At 43.0% G+C, this 18,142-nt stretch overlaps 1 protein-coding gene across 17 annotated transcripts in view; it reads left to right on the top strand.

Annotated features, from left to right (window-relative positions):
- R3HDM2 (R3H domain containing 2) overlaps nucleotides 1-18,142 on the top strand; it is a 155,388-nt gene that overhangs the window by 132,147 nt on the left and 5,099 nt on the right. For 12 of the 17 annotated variants that reach the window (XM_081310452.1, XM_081310451.1, XM_081310457.1 and 9 more), the window contains 9 exons: nucleotides 503-678; nucleotides 6,354-6,455; nucleotides 8,441-8,683; nucleotides 8,962-9,088; nucleotides 9,328-9,488; nucleotides 9,919-10,073; nucleotides 11,444-11,544; nucleotides 17,277-17,446; nucleotides 17,962-18,109. In XM_081310452.1, coding sequence (XP_081166578.1) covers nucleotides 503-678; nucleotides 6,354-6,455; nucleotides 8,441-8,683; nucleotides 8,962-9,088; nucleotides 9,328-9,488; nucleotides 9,919-10,073; nucleotides 11,444-11,544; nucleotides 17,277-17,446; nucleotides 17,962-18,109 — 1,383 coding nt within the window. The remainder of the gene's footprint in view (nucleotides 1-502; nucleotides 679-6,353; nucleotides 6,456-8,440; nucleotides 8,684-8,961; nucleotides 9,089-9,327; nucleotides 9,489-9,918; nucleotides 10,074-11,443; nucleotides 11,545-17,276; nucleotides 17,447-17,961; nucleotides 18,110-18,142) is intronic. The other 5 variants (XM_081310463.1, XM_081310462.1, XM_081310455.1 and 2 more) reach the window with 1 other exon arrangement.

The raw sequence follows: 18,142 nt of genomic DNA, 5'->3' as shown, positions 1-18,142 counted from the left end.
AATAGTTGGATAAAAAATAGGTTGCACATATATGTGTTCAGCTGTGTGCTTGTAGAGGTGAGGTCACCATGTTAGCAACCTTAGAAAGACATAATGCAAGTTAAGAAGAAAGCAAAGAAAAACAGGTCTCTTATGGGACCATGAATCTGTACCTTCCCAGAAAGTAAGAATTTGTGTTTTCAGCTACCTAATCAGAATTTTAGGAACTTCAGGGGAGATGCCTCAGTAGTTTCACATTTTGTTCAATTCTAAAACTAAACATTGACAGGGTCAGGGTGGTTCCTGTCCCTTGGGAGTAGAAACCTGCTGAGTGGAAGGCTGTGCTCTTAGCTTAAATGCATCTTTGTTCATGCATGGATCTTCAAAAGACAGTGGAGAATGGACAGATGAGAGTAAAGAGAAAGGGCAAGGAAAAAGTAAGAGCCCTGCAGCTGGGCCTTTCAAGGGTAGTATACTCATGGCTCAATTTTACAACTCTGGATTGGTCTCCTTTTTGCCTTAGGCATGGCACTAGGTGCCCCAGAAGTGTGCAACCAGGTCACCTCACCCCAGTCTGTCCGGGGCCTTCTTCCTTGTACTGCCCAGCCGCAGCAGCAGCAGCAGCAGCAACAACAACTTCCTGCTCTTCCACCCACACCTCAGCAACAGCCTCCTTTGAATAATCACATAATCTCACAGGTGAGTCACTAGTCATTGTCAAAGAGCCACCTCTGCTCTGATTCAAGTAAACACTGGAAGTATAGTCATCTCTTGTGCTGTGGGTAGCAGAAAGGATCAATTTTTGGAAATATGCCACTCCCTTACCCATTTCCTATTTGTCAAGTTATGGGGAGAGAAGAACAAATATCTGGCCAAAGTACTCTGTAGAGTCAGCCTAGGATTTTTTTGCTTTATACTTCTTCTGCTTCTTCCTGATAATTGTCAGTGCATCTTTTATCACACACATTTTTATTGTACCCCCTCTACCTCTACATTCTGTGTAATTAGCAAGGTGATTTTGCTCACCATATTCATATATGGAACTCAAAAAGATTATAGCTCCCACATAATCTGACTAAATACATTGACCCAAAACATGTATTTATTTGTTGGGGTTAGGGAGAAAGATACCCTACAACACATGCCATAAGACACAAATACTCCCAAAAGTTGTCTTTGTTTTTCAGTTATAAAAGGGCTACCTTGCCGGGCGCGGTGGTGCATGCCTGTAATCCCAGCAGCTCAGGAGGCTGAGGCAGGAGGATCGTGAGTTCAAAGCCAGCCTCAGTAATGGCAAGATGCTAACCAACTCAGTGAGACCCTGTCTCTAAGTAAAACACAAAATAGGGCTAGGGTTGTTGCTCAGTGATTGAATGCCCCTGAAATCAGGGTCCGGTACCTATCCCCTCCCTCACACAAAAAGGGCTTTCTTTCTTTTTCAATTGCTGGAACTGCTAACTGTTAGTACCAACTAGGATTAAGGGAAGTTTTGCTTCTATGCAGACCATGAAAGTCATTAGCCTAAGAATCAGGAACCCTAGCCTTCTAGGTTACAAAGCCGCCTGAATACTCTGAGTAGAGCTGTACTGAGACTTTCATTTATTCTCTTCTTCCATGAACAGAGCTTTTAATGAGTAGAATCCCATGGGTCTATACTATTTTTCTATAGTTTAAGGTTTCTTTTAAAAGAAAAATTTAAACTGAAAGGTCCTGTGTTCAGTTAGTCCATCATGGTCCTAGATATATCTCTTTCCTAGGTACTAGAAACAAGTTCTAAATACTAATACCCTAGGAACTGGGAACTCAAATGGAAAGACCTCAGAATGACCCAGTCAGTTCTACCCCATCCTAAATACTGTGAAATGATGCTAAAAGAAAGAACACTGAAGCTGGGCATAGTGGTTCCCACCTATTATCTCAGCAACTCAGGAGATTGAGGCAGGAAAATTAAAATTCAAGGCCAGTCTCAGTAGCTTAGTGAGACCCTGTCTTACAATGAATAATGGGAAAGGCTGGAATGTAGCTTAGTGGTAAAGTGTCCCTGGATTCAATCCACAGTACTAAAAAAAAAGGAAAAAAAGATGAAGATCTAGGAAATGCAGCTTTGTGTCTGAATATAGATCAGACACATGTAGATCATTCCAGTCCATAGTCCCTAAAGCAGTTTCTCTATAGTGCTGACTTTCTTATTTGTTATTCTACTACCATTTACCCTATTGGGTCTTGTTTTTATCAACTTCCCTTACTTTTTACTAAAGCATTGCATGTATGTATATGCTTTTCTTTGCCTTTGTCTTAATTCAAACCAGCTCATGGTAAACTCTGCTTTTTCTTCTGGCTTTCTCCTACTGTGCTTATGTATATGTAGCTTTTCCAAGGCTCCAATGTTTTTTAGTTCTTTTTTCTTTTTTAAAAGATGATTATTTTAATAGAGTCTTGCTCCCTTTTCTAATGCTTAGTCTTCCATCTGCTTCCACCTTCTATCTGTCATCCGTATCCAGAAGTAGATAGCAAGAGTGGGAGAAGAATAAAGAGATAAGAGAATAACCATTTCAGACTAAAAATTTAAACTGAATGTCCAAGTGGTGAGCCCTACACCCAAAACTTCTACTTGGGTTCTTCCCTGCTACTGGACCCCAAGCATCAATGGTTGAGTCATTTTGGTATTGACTCCTGCCGCAGTCTTGGCTGGGCACAGAATCACGAGCCACTCAAGCAGGAACAAAACTTTATTTCGAAAAAACCGCTGCCGCTGGCAAGCCAAACCCGGTCCTCCCACGCGGGCGTCTACCGGAACCGGGCGTCTACCGGAACCGGGCGTCTCCCCGAACCCGGGGTCCCCGGACCTCCCCCGGAATTTCCTCCTACTATCCTTCCCCAACCAATGGGAACTCTCCAAGAGTCTGGTAACGTGAGTCCGGTAGCAGGCCGAGGTAGCAGGCCAAGGTGAACAGCGGGAGTCCAATTTCCATATGAATGTAAATCTTAACATAATCATCTCAGTGGCTAGCTGGCGTCACTTTACAACCAAAGGTGCCATACATCGTATATTTGCTTGTGGCTCCTAGCAGACTCCCATTCTATAGGAAATGTGCCAGGTTAGATGCTGTGGATTGGGGGTGGGAAATCATTGTTTGAATACAGAGATCTCTTTTCTCTCAGAAATTCTATCTTGAGGTTAATCATGATCACAAACTCTAAACTAAATAATCTTACCCTGAGTAAGTATTGATGTTGCAGAAACATTATGGTAGCTGCTGAAGTTATACCACCACCACCACCATACCATTGTATATATCTTCTTCCATTTTTTTCTACTTCTCTGTTTATGCCCTTCTTTCTCTTTCTTGTATCTCTTTCTTTTCTTTTTCCCAAAGTTGCTAAGCCCAAGAAAAATTATTGTTCAGTTTCTCTAATGCTATATAACAGTATAAGGATGAAGGAAGTGACCACATATAGACATACCGCTGTGTTTATGTTAAAGCTTATCCTGTACAAGAAAAACTCGAAGAAAGAGTATTTACCTCTAGCTCTGTAGCAGGAGGCATTTGCCCCAGGCATGGAGACAGTGCTAGCAAGTGTGCTCTTTCCCTTCTTGGCAGGCCTTCTTGCTTCATGAAGGCATTCATCTGGTATGTTAGTGAAGCAAGTGAAACTAGGGAGTCAGGCTGAGGATAAAGAGCCAATGGCTAGGGGCTGGGGATGTGGCTCAAGTGGTAGCGCGCTCGCCTGGCATATGTGCGGCCCAGGTTCCATCCTCAGCACCACATACAAACAAAGATGTTGTGTCCGCGGAAAACTAAAAAACAAACATGAAAAAATTCTCTCTCTCTCTCTCTCTCTCTTTAAAAAAAAAAAAAAAAAAAGAGCTAGTGGCTATCTTTTACCCAGTTGACTTAAACTAGATTGGACCACTGTAATAGAGCCCTCTTAACCTCTCTCCTGGTGTCCTCAGGCATCCAAGAGCCATTGATCTGTCCTAGAATGTGCCAGTAGGTGGCAGCCACATCCTCATAGTTCCTCAGAGGTTCCCTGACTCTGCAGTTTGAGGCAGACCAAGAAGAGCACTATAGGTGAGGGTAGCATAGAATACACATCCCATGCCCCCCCCGCACCCCCCCCCCGCCAAAAAAAAAAAAGACAGCAAGACCCTTACCTTGACTATTGCCCTTACCCTTTTAGGGGAGGCCTAAGAGAGGAGCATCATTTCTCTGTTCACTCTTTATTTAAAACCCACAAGCCAGGGCTGGGGATGTGGCTCAAGTGGTAGCGCGCTCGCCTGGCATGCGTGCGGCCCGGGTTTGATCCTCAGCACCACATACAAACAAAGATGTTGTGTCCGCCGATAACTAAAAAAAATAAATATTAAAATTCTCTCTCTCTCTCTCTCTCTCTCTCTAAAAAAAAAAAAAAAAAAAAAACCCACAAGCCAGACTTGTTTTATCACTTTATTGTTCCTTCTCCAAGTTATACCCTCCTCCAAGAGCAAGAACAGGATTTTAGTATAATATAAAATATGTATAAAAGCCACCCTAGCTTATGCTGCTAATGCTGAGCAACTTGGCCAACAGTTACATTTGGAATATGATTGGTTTATGAAAAATAAGTGTGACAGTAGGGCTAACAGTTTATTTTCCAGGGCTAAGAGTTGATTTTCCAGGCCTCAGCCACTTCCCTCCAGGTCCTAAAAAGGTCTTCTCAGTAACTTTTTCCTAGTCAACATGACTTAAATTTTTTTTTTTTTTAAAGAGAGAGAGAGAGGAGAGAGGAGAGAGAGAGAGAGAATTTTTAATATTTATTTTTTAGTTCTCGGCGGACACAACATCTTTGTTGGTATGTGGTGCTGAGGATCGAACCCGGGCCGCACGCATGCCAGGCGAGCGCGCTACCGCTTGAGCCACATCCCCAGCCCCTTAAATTTTTTTTAATATATTTTTTTTAGTTATCAATGGACTTTTATTTTATTTATTTATGTGCGGTGCCGAGAATCAAACTCAGTGCCTCACATATGTCAGGCAAGTGCTCTGCCACTGAGGCATAACCCAGCCACTAAATTTTTAAAATCTAGATATCTCCTCTTCTGAAGCTCCAGTTTTCTCCCTTTGGGTGGTGATGGAGGAGAGTGGGGGCATGTTCTTCTACTTGAACTATTAGTTCCTTTGTGAAAATTTCCTGGAGATATGTGGTAGGCAATACTATCAATATTACAGCCCCCATATCTATTAATACTCTAAATATGGAGGGAGGAGCCCATGGAAGATTCTAGAAGAGTTCTCTTTGGCCTCTTCCTTCTCTTCCTCCCTATTGCTAGAGCTGACTGGAAAAGCACTTGTCCTGCAAAAGTAGGTTTCAATCTCAGCTCTGCCGTATTAGCTGTGTGATCCTAAGTGAGGAATTTAATTTCTCTGAGGCTTACTCTCTTAATTGCAAGTACAAGTTATCCTATCTCCCTACGGGAATCTTGTGAAGCAATCAGGAGACAGAGTATATAAATAAATATTATTTCCCTCCTCTTCATCACCTTTCTCCTTCTCCCATCCCTCCTGCCACCAGGGAGTTATAACTAGAGAACTGATGAGGCAATTGAAAGGACTGGAGGGGAAACGAAGAGAAAAAAATAACTACCCATTAGTTGGTTTAGAAAACTGCATGTTCCAATAAACAAATCCTACTGCTTGAGGCTAGTGAAGAGACTGAAGGTACAGAAACTGAAGCTAAGCTGTTTATATTTTATCCCTAAAATCCCCCTGTTTGCTTATGGGGGCATTTTTCATATTGCCCTCACAGCCTGGAGGAGCACAGAAAATCATGGAGCAAGAGGAAGTAGTTGGAAGCAGGCATCAGCTGGGTGGTTTTTTTTTTCCTTTTTCTGCCCTCGGGAGGGAGTCAGTCGATCCCTGTGAAAGAGCACTTCCTCCAGGAGAGCTGACCTTGGATGTCTCTTCCTACTAAAGCAGTGCAAACAGGAATCCCAGTAGGCACTCAGGAGGGTTATGATCAAGCTCACCAGGAATCCTGTGCTCAGAAAAAAGATTTTAGGAAAATCATCATTTGAAATCGGGCAACAGGCCCTGGCCCTGACAGTTCTCAAATTGCTCACAGCAGCTGCAGAGTTCTAAGTGCCAAGAGGGTGGGGCATTTAGTAGATGGCTCCTCATAGGAGAAACTTGTTTGTTTGTCAGAGAGAGGTGAAAGCTATAAGCTGTCCCAGGCTTGGTGGTCAACCTACTCAGCAACCTTGTGATTCATGTGAAATTTTTTTCATGATTAACCTTGTTGTTCCTTCCCTTTCCCTCCCCATCTCTGCCCTGCTGCCTCCCTCCATGCCTCCCTTTTCTCTTCCCTTTTCTACATGCCTCTCTGCTGGTCCACAGCCAGTCCCAGCTCTGCAGCCCTCTCCGCAGCCTGTTCAGTTCTCTCCAAGCTCCTGTCCCCAAGTCCTTCTGCCAGTCTCTCCGCCCCAGCAGTACAACATGGTATAAACTCCATTCTCCCTTTTTGTCTTGTCCATGTGTGGCCTGTTTCTGTCGTATGTCTGGGTCAATCTGTGATGGCCTTGTAAGCATGTTGTGCTTTTGGAGGGTATGTTGAAAGCTATTCTTGAGGGGCCCACACAGGCTGAACTGTACTCCATTCTGATGGCCTCATCACAGCACACCGAAAGACACCTAAATATAAGATAGGAATGCTGAGTTCCCCAGAGTTTTAGTAAGGGGAATGAAATTGGATGTTGATCTAACCTAGGCCCCTTATTATATCATGTATGCCTTCTTAATTTGCTCCCTGGACATGTCTTGAAGAACCCAGTTTATTTTGTACAGAATGGTTCTCTACAATTTCTTTTAAAAATAAAAACACAACTGCAGACTTCTTTGGTACCAGTGGTTAAAAACTTAAAATCTTAACACCCCTCCTCCCTGCTTTTTGATACTGGGGATTGAATTCAGGGGCACTCAACTACTTAGCCATATCCCTAGCCCTAATTTGTATTTTATTTAGAGACAGGGTCTCGCTGAGTTGCTTAGCGTCTTGCCATTGCCAAGGCTGGCTTTGAACTTATGATCCTCCTGCTCCAGCCCCCCAGCCACTGGGATTACAGGCATGCACCACTGCACCCAGCAGATCCATTTTTTACCTAATTTACGTGTTGTTTTATATGAAAAGTATTCTGCACAGTATACGTTATTTAAATTATTCCCTGACTTAAATACTTTGAAGGTCTGATCTGCCTCACAGTTGATAACTTCCATCATGGTTATAGGAGTCCTCTTTTTTTTTTTTTTACTTTATGTTTATTACACCTTTCTGCTTTTTCACTAGAATTCCCCTCTTTTCTCCTATCTCTTATCTTTGTTCTGAAAAGTCCTAGAACATGGACCTTAAAATAATCTGCAATCTAAGACTAATCTCTTATCTTTTATCATCTATTCCTAACCAATAAGATAGCAAAACAGATCCCTGAAAGTAAAGTGAAACTGCAGTACAACATTGTCTTTTGGTTTCTGCTAGTTTCTTTTCAAAAAAACTCTTGCTCTGGTAGACATACACGTGTGTGTGTGTGTGTGTGTGTGTGTGTGTGTGTGTGTGAGAGAGAGAGAGAGACAGAGAGAGAGAGAGAGAATATATTACTATCCAGAGGGTAGAAGAAAAAAGGAAACTTAAAAAATAACCTATCACTATATAAGTGAAAGATGGGATACCATCACTCTTGCTGCTCAGGGAAGAGGGCTGAGGGAGAAGGTAATTACAGTCTGGCCAGTCAGTCTCCTCCTTTAGCTCAGCCACTCACCCTGGCCTCCTTTCGGAGGTGAGAATTAGAAGTGGCTTCTGAAGGAGTGGAGAACTCTAGGCTAGTGTCAAAGAACAAAGGTGGAAATGACCTCCAAAGGGAATAAAAAGATAAGCAGCAGGAGTGGAGCCCAGCAGTCCTTTACTGCTAGACAGAGCTGCAAGGCACATGAACCTAGCCACCCAGGATCCATTCGAGGTGTTATCTAGGTTCTTTATTATAAAAACAGAATCTACAGCAACATAGGAGCCATTTTTATGGTTAGGGACATGAGGAAGGTGGGAAACAGGAAAAACCTTAAAATCTTTTTCTTTAACCCACCAGTTTATCCAGTTTTTTCTATAAGTAGAAGTTATCTATCATTGCTATGTATCATTGTATTGTATTATCATTGTACTCATCCCCCCAAGACTAATTCTAATAACAATCATGATCAATGTAGCCATTGTTACCTCACATGTGATAAGGAGAATGGCTCTGGAGTTAGGTTTCTACTATTCAGTTCATAGCAATTTAAAATATCACATGTCAAAGGCTTAAGGCTAAAAAAGCCTTCTCAGGGCAAAAAGGCAGGCCTGACCCTAAAAAGAAGACTGTAGAGAACCGTGTTGTTTCTGTCTTTCTATATTGAAGCAAGGACATGAGACTTAGAGTCTCCAACTCTCTCAACAGGCAGATGACCTCAGCAACCCCTTTGGACAAATGAGCCTTAGCCGCCAAGGTTCTACTGAAGCAGCTGACCCCTCTTCAGCTCTATTCCAGCCCCCACTTATCTCCCAGCACCCTCAGCAGACTAGCTTCATCATGGCTTCCACCGGACAGCCCCTCCCCACTTCCAACTATTCCACTTCTAGCCACGCACCACCTACTCAGCAAGTCCTGCCACCCCAGGGCTACATACAGCCTCCTCAACAGGTAAGCAGCCCCTGTCCTCAACTTCAGTCTCTAATTCAGTTTATCCAGTATTTAATCTTTCCTTCTTCTAGTTTAGGCAGACCAGAAGGGGTACTCTCCCCACAGTGTGCTTAAGCGTTATCACTCTAGACAGAAGGTCTTCTTTCTAACACAAGTGCTATTATATTTCAGACTTGTATAGTAATCTTGTAATTGCTGGCCTAATAGAATATCTCTATTTACAAATTTCCATCTATCAGCCCTGAGGTATTTAGTAATTTGTTTCCTCTCTATTATAGATCCAGGTTTCTTATTATCCCCCTGGACAATACCCTAATTCCAACCAGCAATATAGACCTCTTTCTCACCCGGTGGCCTACAGCCCCCAACGTGGTCAACAGCTGCCTCAGCCATCCCAGCAGCCTGGTAAGCGGAGCCACTGGTGTAAGAAGATGTCTCATAGGAGAAGGACAGAGAAATTACCTTCCCCACTTAAAAAAAAAAAAAAAGGAATTATTAGGGTCCGAAGGAGGGGCCCAGGTTCTTGGGCTAGGGATGGGGGCCGGGGGGTGGAGGCTTAAAATAGAATGGAGAAGGGAATTACTGCTAGAAAGTTGCCTTTTAAACATTTATACTGATGTTTTTTCTGCTTTGCCTATCCCTAGGTTTACAGCCCATGATGCCTAACCAGCAACAGGCGGCTTACCAAGGCATGATTGGGGTCCAGCAGCCCCAGAACCAGGGCCTGCTCAGCAACCAGAGGAGCAACATGGGGGGCCAAATGCAAGGCCTGGTGGTTCAGTACACTCCACTGCCTTCTTACCAAGTGAGTGCATTCTGCACTGGGAAAGATCACCCAGGCCTTGAGATGAGGAAAAGGACAGCCTCCCAGGATCATCTATACAACTTCAATTCTAAAATATTGTCTATTTCCCCCTAGAAGTTTTAGGGACTTTTCTCTAAAAGAAAGTCTGAGAGGAGTTTTTAAGTTGTTTGGTGTTTATAAAGCCATGCAAATGCCTAGGAAAGTAGGGTCTAAAGGAAATCAACTCTTTGTTATGTCAGATGCCCAAGAGTGATATTTAGAGAAGGGGAAAATGGAGATCGCTCTGTGACCATTTCCTCTGGACAAATGAAGAGAATAGGAGGAGGCTATAAGAAGTAAAGAAGGAAGTTGCAATGCCCTGATCTAGTGATGACTAAGCTGTTCTGTAGATGAACTCAGAGTACAATTAGATATTCTGTTCTCTACCCAGGTCCCAGTGGGCAGTGACTCGCAAAATGTGGTTCAGCCACCTTTTCAACAACCCATGCTGGTCCCTGCGAGCCAGTCTGTACAAGGAGGTCTCTCTGCAGGGGGTGTACCAGTGTACTACAGCATGATCCCACCAGCTCAGCAGAACGGTACAAGGTGAGGACTGCTGGAGAGCAACGGTATATTTTTCATAGACTTTCAGCAACTGTTGTATCGTCTTCTGTTTCTATTGGCCTACGAAACACAGGAGTAAGAATCCCAGTAGTGCTCTAAAGCAGGTAGAATATGAGGGAGTTCGTTTTCCTTTGTTCTTTGATGATTTAACTTTGCATAGAGCCCATCAGCAGAGAAAAAATTCCTGCTTCAAAGATGGATGCTTATAATATTCCCCATTTTTTTGTTTTTCAAATCAATGGGACTGAGAACCAGGTTTCAGAGACTGTACTTGTCATTAAAAGAAGCAATTTTGGAGCCAGGCAAAGTGCCTCACACCTGAAATCCCAGCTACTTGGGAGGCTTAGGCAGGAGGATCACAAGTTCAAGGCCTGCCTGGGCAACTTAATGAGATATATCTTAAAGTCTAAATTTTTAAAAGGGCTGAGGATGTAGCCATTCTGAGGTAGAATACTCTTGGGTTCAATCCCCAGTATCACACAAAAAAAGGAACAAAGCAATTTTGGGTTCTATGTACATAAGTTTCTGTGTATACTTATATATGTCTATAGATGAAACTTTTATGACACATATATTTCTGTATATCTATTTTCTGTATAAATGTATATCATAGCTAAGGGAATCATAACCATAGAACGTACCTTAAAAATAATCTAGTCCACAGCCCTTATTTTATTTTCCTGTCTTGATTTTTAAATGAAGAAATTTCAGGTAGGGTTGCATCCCCAAAGTCACACAGCTGGCTAGAAGTAGAGCTGGAACTAGAACTCAAGTATGGGTCTAACTGTCTGCATTTCTCTGTGTCTGTCTCCCAGTGTATATTTGTTTATCTCTTTCTATATATATGTCTCCATGTTGTTTTGAATCTTGTGGGTCCCCCCATACCCATTTGTCTTTAGGGACTCTCAGTGTACACCATTATACATAGATCCTAAATCATACATCTTCTTACTTTTGTTTAACACATTTCTTTCTAATATTCTGTGTCTTTCTCTGACACACTCTGCCTGTTTCTTATTGTGTTTCTAGAATCTATGCACGCATACGCTCACGCGCGTTTGTGCGCATGTGTATATGCCTGCTGTTTCCACACTGTTGAAAAGAGCATGTGTCGCTAACATTCCATCTGTAGCACTGATTAGCAGCTTCCTAATTGAAAGATGATCAAGTACAAATATATATAATTAACTTTGAACTGATGAGTGATTTTAGAAATTGCATGGCAAATTGGTCTGGGAATGGCTTGGAGCTGCCTCTGCTTCCCACAGGGAGGTCCAAAGAAGCAGCAGCTGTTTGCCAGGAGCTGTTACCCTCTCTACTGCTTCACCACTCCTCTCTTCTCATCTCTCTAGCCCTTCTGTGGGGTTTCTACAGCCCCCTGGCTCTGAACAGTACCAGATGCCTCAGTCTCCTTCTCCCTGCAGTCCACCACAGATGCCACAGCAGTACTCAGGTAAGAGGATAAAGAATTTGGGGAGGGGCTGGGGATGTGGCTCAAGCGGTAGCGCGTTAGCCTGGCATGCGTGCGGCCCGGGTTCGATCCTCAGCACCACATACAAACAAACATGTTGTGTCCTCCGAAAACTAAAAAAAATAAATATTAAAAAATTCTCTCTCAAAAAAAATAATAATTAATTAAAAGTTCTGGGAAAGGATGTAAATTCATTTGTTTAAAAAAAAAGGGGGGGCTGGGGATGTGGCTCAAGCAGTAGGGCACTCGCCTGGCATGCGTGCAGCCCGGGTTCGATCCTCAGCACCACATACAAACAAAGATGTTGTGTCCGCCGATAACTAAAAAATAAATATTAAAAAAATTCTCTCTCTCTCCTCTCTCACTCTATCTTTAAAAAAAAATAAAATTAAAAAATTTAAAAAAAAAAAGAATTTGGGGAGGGCTTGGGTACTGGTAAGGGCAAACATTGCTGCCAGGCTTGTGCTTTAGAGTTGAAAGGGCAGAAAGGTTCAAGGATTTACTGACCGCATCATGAAGAAAGACCAAAGTCTTGACAGGGGTTATCCAAGGGTGCTGGAGCTGATCTCTGATGAGGTAAGGAAGCCATATCTCTGGGTTTCTTTTACTCTGCTGTGCTCTGAGCACATGTGCACATGTGTGTGCGTCCATATTGCACACTCTCTCTCTCTCTCTTTTTTTTTTTTTTTTTTTTTGACAGTACTGGGCATTGGGGACTGAACCCAGGGCTTTATGCATGCTAGGCAAGCAGTCTACCACTAAGTTACATCCCCAGCCTCTCCCCTTAATACCCCCTCTTCTACCCTACCTCCCCAGTGTTCCCCCTCCCCCTCCCTCTCTTCTTTCCTGAATCCAGTATTACACTCAGATACTTTTGGGTCATAAAATACTCACCTCTGTCACCTGCACTTATTCTTCCTTTAGATGGCTTTTCTCTGGTGGGGGAAGTTGAAAAAATGCCTTTTTTTTTTTTAAGTCATATCAGTTTAGCAGCTTTTAGTGTGTGCCTCACATACATTAATATTTGAACTCTTACCATACTTTGTAAGGAGGAAATTAAGACTTCAGAGAGGTTACATTACTTACTTAGATCACTATCATAGAACTTGAACTTGGGACTTTTGACTTTCCATATCCTATGTTGCATCCCACAGCAGTTAAAGAAAGAAACTTCAGAGTTTCTGGAGGGAAGTCTCAATTTAGCCTTTAATCATCTTGGTTCCACTCTATTGTGGGAATGTCAGAGTGCCCTCTTCTGGTGAGAGGGAGATATTTTGCCAGTTTCTCCCATTTAGAAATGGAATTTTTCACTTAAAGTTTTTTACACCCTCTCTATGGGGTAGTTCTAGAATTATCTTGCTCATAAGACATGGTCAGTTCTTTAAGGAGCAGTGACTTCTGACTTCATCTAGGCTAAACATGGATTCTTACAGTCTGAGGTTTTAAATTCAATAGACTTTTGTTTTTTATTATGTAAGTGGTGTCTTCGACTATTTTTCCTATCCGCCAGGGGAACTTGGCCTTGAAATTCCCAGCAGAGTATGGAAATTGTAGAAACTAGCTGCAAGAACCACTGTAGCCTGTGGTGGTGCTTGGTACCGCAGGGCATTTTCTCTCCTACTTATTAAGATAAGTGTGTACATGTGCATGCAGGTATACTTGTATACACATTTTTGTGTATATCCTTTGTGGTATGTCATTATCTATTGGGTCTCTGGTTATATTTGTTCATATTCAAATACAAGATTTTTGAATCCAGAAAAAAAACTACAGATTAAGTTCTGGATTAAGTCAACTAAAACAGCTGCTATTCTGGAAGCTAACAACACTAGACATCTGGGCTGGGGGTATGGAAGAAGGAGATAATCTTGGCTTTTCAGATCTAAAGAAATGAGGAAGCTGGGCACAGTGGCACACGCCTGTAATCCCAGCAGCTCTGGAGGCTAAGGACAGGAGGATCGAGAGTTCAGAGCCAGCCTCAGCAAAAGTAAGGTGCTAAGCAATTCAGTGAGACCCTGTCATTAAATAAAATATGAAACAGGGCTGGGATGTGACTCAGTGGTCGAGTGCCCCTAAGTTCAATCCCCAGTACCCACACCTTGCCCTCCTCCAAAAAAAGAAAAAAGAAATGAGGAAACCTTCTTCATCATTTATTTCCTTTGCTTCTTTGGAATTTTCCCAGGAATATCTCCTTTCTTCCCAGCCATCTTGATTGATCTTGGGCTTTCAACCAAGAAACCTTCTGTTCTACCCAGGTCATCTAAGAGACCATATTTACCACACCAGTAATTTTAACTTTTTAAATCACTATTCATGGAGGGAGTGGAAAAAGCTTCTGAGGCTGGGGTTGTTGTAGCTCAGTGGAAGAGTGCTTGCCTACCATGTATGAGGCACTGGGTTCTATTCTTAGCACTGCACATAAATAAAATAAAGGTCCATATATAAAAAATAAAAGGGGAGAAGCTTCTTCTGCATTCATTTCCAGTTTACCTTTTATTGGAAATATAGACAACAGGCATAGCCCACAAGGACCGCTCTGTCACCTTCAAAGAACAGTCACCCGCCTTCCTGTTATGTAGCAACATGGTCACTTTTCCAAAAATAAAGACAGGGATTAGATTGGTCATTCCTGGAACAACTGTTCTGATTTATTAATACGTTTTTGTAGCTGCCCAGTTTACCCCCAAGCCTGTACCTTATTTCCTCCCCTATAATATTAGATATAACTATAACTCCAAGAAACACTTTTCCTCCTACCAAAATAATGGCTGTGGGTCCCTTGAGGTTGTTACAGGGATGCTTGTCAGGGGAAGATGCACTCAGACATGAAATGGCAGCAATACCTGTACTCCCAACTCACAGTGACACAGCAGCATGGACAGAGTAAGATGCATACAGGAATAGCCTGTCATATACTTACTGGCTTATTTTTTTACCTGGGGGCTTTCAAAAGCTCAGACTATTCTCTTTCACTTCTTGAAGATACCCCTTTCCCCCACCAAAGGGAAAAAGGAGAAAAGGCCAAGATACTGATTTTTATCCTTTAATCTGGGAAATACACCTTTGGATTTTATTTCTCTAGACATTGTTTTCCATAGGTTCGATTCCTGGGGGTAAGGAAGAAAACTTATCAGTCTTCTACCTCAGTGATTTAAAAAAAAAACCTAAACGAAAAACAATTCTGCCAGACATAAATGTCATCTGTTTATATTTATACGATTTGCTCTGCCCAATAGACCTTTCTGCCCAGGTTTAATGATGCCACTTAAAAAGCCATTCACATGTCCCCTCTCCTTTTAGAGCTTTCAAGCTGAAATTGATTTCCTTATTCAGCCCCTTTCTCCCCCTTCCTACCAGCTCTCAACCCAAGCTCCTTCCCCCAACCTGATTATATGGGAGTGCTATCACTGGGCAGTGGGTTTTTGTCTTTCTTTTTTATTGCCACGTCCATTAAGAAGTAGCGACAGTTCAGCTGCTTAACAGATGCCACCTGCTTTTGGCTTGAGGAAGAGAAGCATAAAAATCAGCTCATCAGCAGAGTAGTGCTCTGTGTCCTCGGCTGAGTGAAGGAACAATGCTCCAGGCCATCGGGGGAGGACTGAGTATGGGGAGGAGATCAGGACAGAGGCTGTAGACTAAGAATCCTGGCTTTGTTTTTGTTGGAATCAGAGAAAATAATATGTAGGCTTTTTTTTCTTCTTCTTCTTCTTCTCTCCCCTTGAGCCCCCAGTAGCTCCTTATGGCTACACTTTGATATTAGAGATTCTTTTGCCTTGCTTATGCTCACCCCTGTACCCTCACACATCCCCCATTTTTCCTGGCCCAGGGCATTGGGCTCAGATTATGAGCTGCCTTCTAGAAAAGCTGTGGATTTGATTATTTTTACATTGGCTCCCTCAGGTATCAATGAGGAGTTTGAATAAGGTCAATTGCAATTTTGTTGAAAGAGGATGTTGGAGTGGATGGGGCTCTTAGGATGGGGAAATAAAAATGCCCAAAGCAACTATAGTAAGGAGAGAGTTGTTAAATGCATGATACTCCACAACTGCAATTTTCCAGTGGCCTTTCTACAAACCATACTGATGAATACCCTCTCCCCCTGCTCAGTAGGGGATGGGGAGATACAGGCCTATTGCTCTATTTGTGCTCCCTGATTGGATGAACCCTAAAGGGTAGGAGGCACACATTGGCTGGAGAATAGGATCTGATAGATGCCATATTTTCTGAGGGTCTCTCTCAGGCCTCCTGCTGCTGCTTTTCCTTTCCTTTGACCAATACTACCTTGAGAAAAGCAATCATACTCACTTCCCAGCATGACTAGTGCCCAGGGCAAGAGGCAACATTTCCCATCATAGGAAGCAATATGGTGGCAGCAGTAGTAGCAATCCTGGAGCACAGAACCAGGAAAACAGCAGCATTGCAGCAGATTTTTCAAGCTAGTATACCTCAGCTCCTGTTTCTCTACTACCACACACAGGAACTTGGTCTCAACAGAGGTCAAGAGCAAACCCCCTGACTGGACAATCCCCTGTGGGGAAGCAGAAACTGTACCTATTCCTCCCTGGGGGAACTGTCCATCAAACTACTTTTCCCTGACTTCTTACCTTTTTACCACGAAGAGGATTTAAGACAATATTCATCCTCATTATGCCCTTTTCTCCTCCATCCTGTGAGTTGGTGAGGCTATCCATGGTTACCAGTGCCTATATTTAAGGGTTGCATCCCATCACCTGAAACTGTCATTGTAGCAGTCAGAATGTCTGACCTCGCATGGTCCTCCTCTGGTATTGGCCTCATTCAGAACCTCCTCATCCATTTCAGGAACTTCCTAATGGGTCGTCTTGCCACAGTTTTCCTCCCTTCACTATCCTACATTTTGCTATTTGGGTTGGCAGTCAGAGCATCAGTTCTGTCCCAGTACCTCTAGGATAAAGTCCAAGCATCTTACCAAAACGCACTTCAAACTTTGACATTAACTCTTTTTTTAATGTCTGACTTGTTAGCAGACTATTCCTTTTAGGAGAGCAAGATCAGGCTTGTTCTTTGCACACTCAGTGCTCAGCCAAACGACTAGCACATTGTAAATGTTCAATAAATGTTTGTTTCATAAATATACCTCAGCTTTTGCTGCTTCCCCTACATAGTGCCTGTGTCTTCGCACCTCATGTCTTTTGTCATTTCCTAAACATGATGTATATTTCCATGCCATTCCCTCTGCTTGAAAGTTTCCCACCCCACCCCACCCAACCTTTGGCCAAGAAATATTTCTGAAGCCTGGCTCCATGAAGCTGTGTGCATCTTCTCCAGAACAATCAGAACTTTCTGACTTACCTGTAGCCCTTACCAGAAAAACTTGTACATGTCTACAGCCCTTTATCATGCCCAGACCTTTGAGCAATCTGACCTGGGTATTTGGTAATACCCAACTCTGACGGAATGGAGTAGTTTTTCTGCCAAGCATACCAAAGTGCCCCTCACCAGGTGAAGGCCAAGAGAGCACTGGCATCATCTCTCTTCCACTCAAACTTCCACTGGTTTGGGGAGAGGGAGTCAGAAGCCAAATCAGCAGTGATTTCAGATTCCTGGCAGGACACTGTTTGAGTGACCCTGAAGTGAGTTGGGTGTATTGCTTACTGGCTTTCCCACTCAGGGCTAACTGGAAGAATAAAATATACTTTGAATTCTCAACCAACTGCTTTTTTCCTGCCACTCAGGAGTGTCACCTTCAGGACCAGGAGTGGTGGTCATGCAACTGAATGTCCCTAATGGACCCCAGCCCCCCCCAAACCCATCCATGGTTCCATGGAATCACTGTAAATACTACAGCATGGACCAGCGGGGTCAGAAGCCTGGAGACCTGTACAATCCTGACACTAGCCCCCAGGTGAGTCCTCCAGCCCTGCTTTGTGTTGGCAAGGAGGGGACCAGAATATTCCCAGGGAGCAATCTTTGTTATTGACAGAGCAGCCTCTTTTACACATCTTTCCCTGGGTATTTTCAGGGGGAAACACAAGAAATTGAAGAGAGCATTCTCCATTAAGGAACCTAAAATCTAAGGTGGGAGAAGGAATACACTCTAGTAAATGCTCATCAGAGAATATTTTAAATGAAGAGTTGCAGCTCAGTGTTAAAGTGCTCACCTAGCTTAAATGAGGCCCTGGGTTCTATTCCCAGCACCACCAAAAAAAAAAAAAAAAAAAAAAATTGCACATGGTATGTCAAAAGTGGATGTTAATTAATTAATTAAGGGTTAAGAAATTAGTTTCAAGGAGCAGTCTGACTTTGGCAGAGTTCACAAGAGCAAATTATTTCCTGAGAGGTAAATTTAAAGCCACGCCATAGGAATATGCAGAGAATAATGTTTGGTGTTTATGTGATATGTGCTCCTCTCTTCCACAGGCCAACACACAAATGAGCAGCAGCCCTGTCACATCTCCTACTCAATCTCCAGCACCCTCTCCTGTCACCAGCCTCAGCAATGTCTGCACAGGACTCAGTCCCCTGCCTGTCCTCACACAGTTCCCCCGGCCTGGGGGTCCAGCACAGGGTAGGGGGTTAGATTAGGGCTGGCTGCTGTGGA

This window comes from Spermophilus citellus, assembly GCF_964194105.1.
Source record: "Spermophilus citellus genome assembly, chromosome: 10".
Lineage (NCBI taxonomy): Eukaryota > Metazoa > Chordata > Mammalia > Rodentia > Sciuridae > Spermophilus > Spermophilus citellus.
Note: the sequence above shows the minus strand (reverse complement) of the source record. Positions and strands in the feature narration are given on the sequence as shown.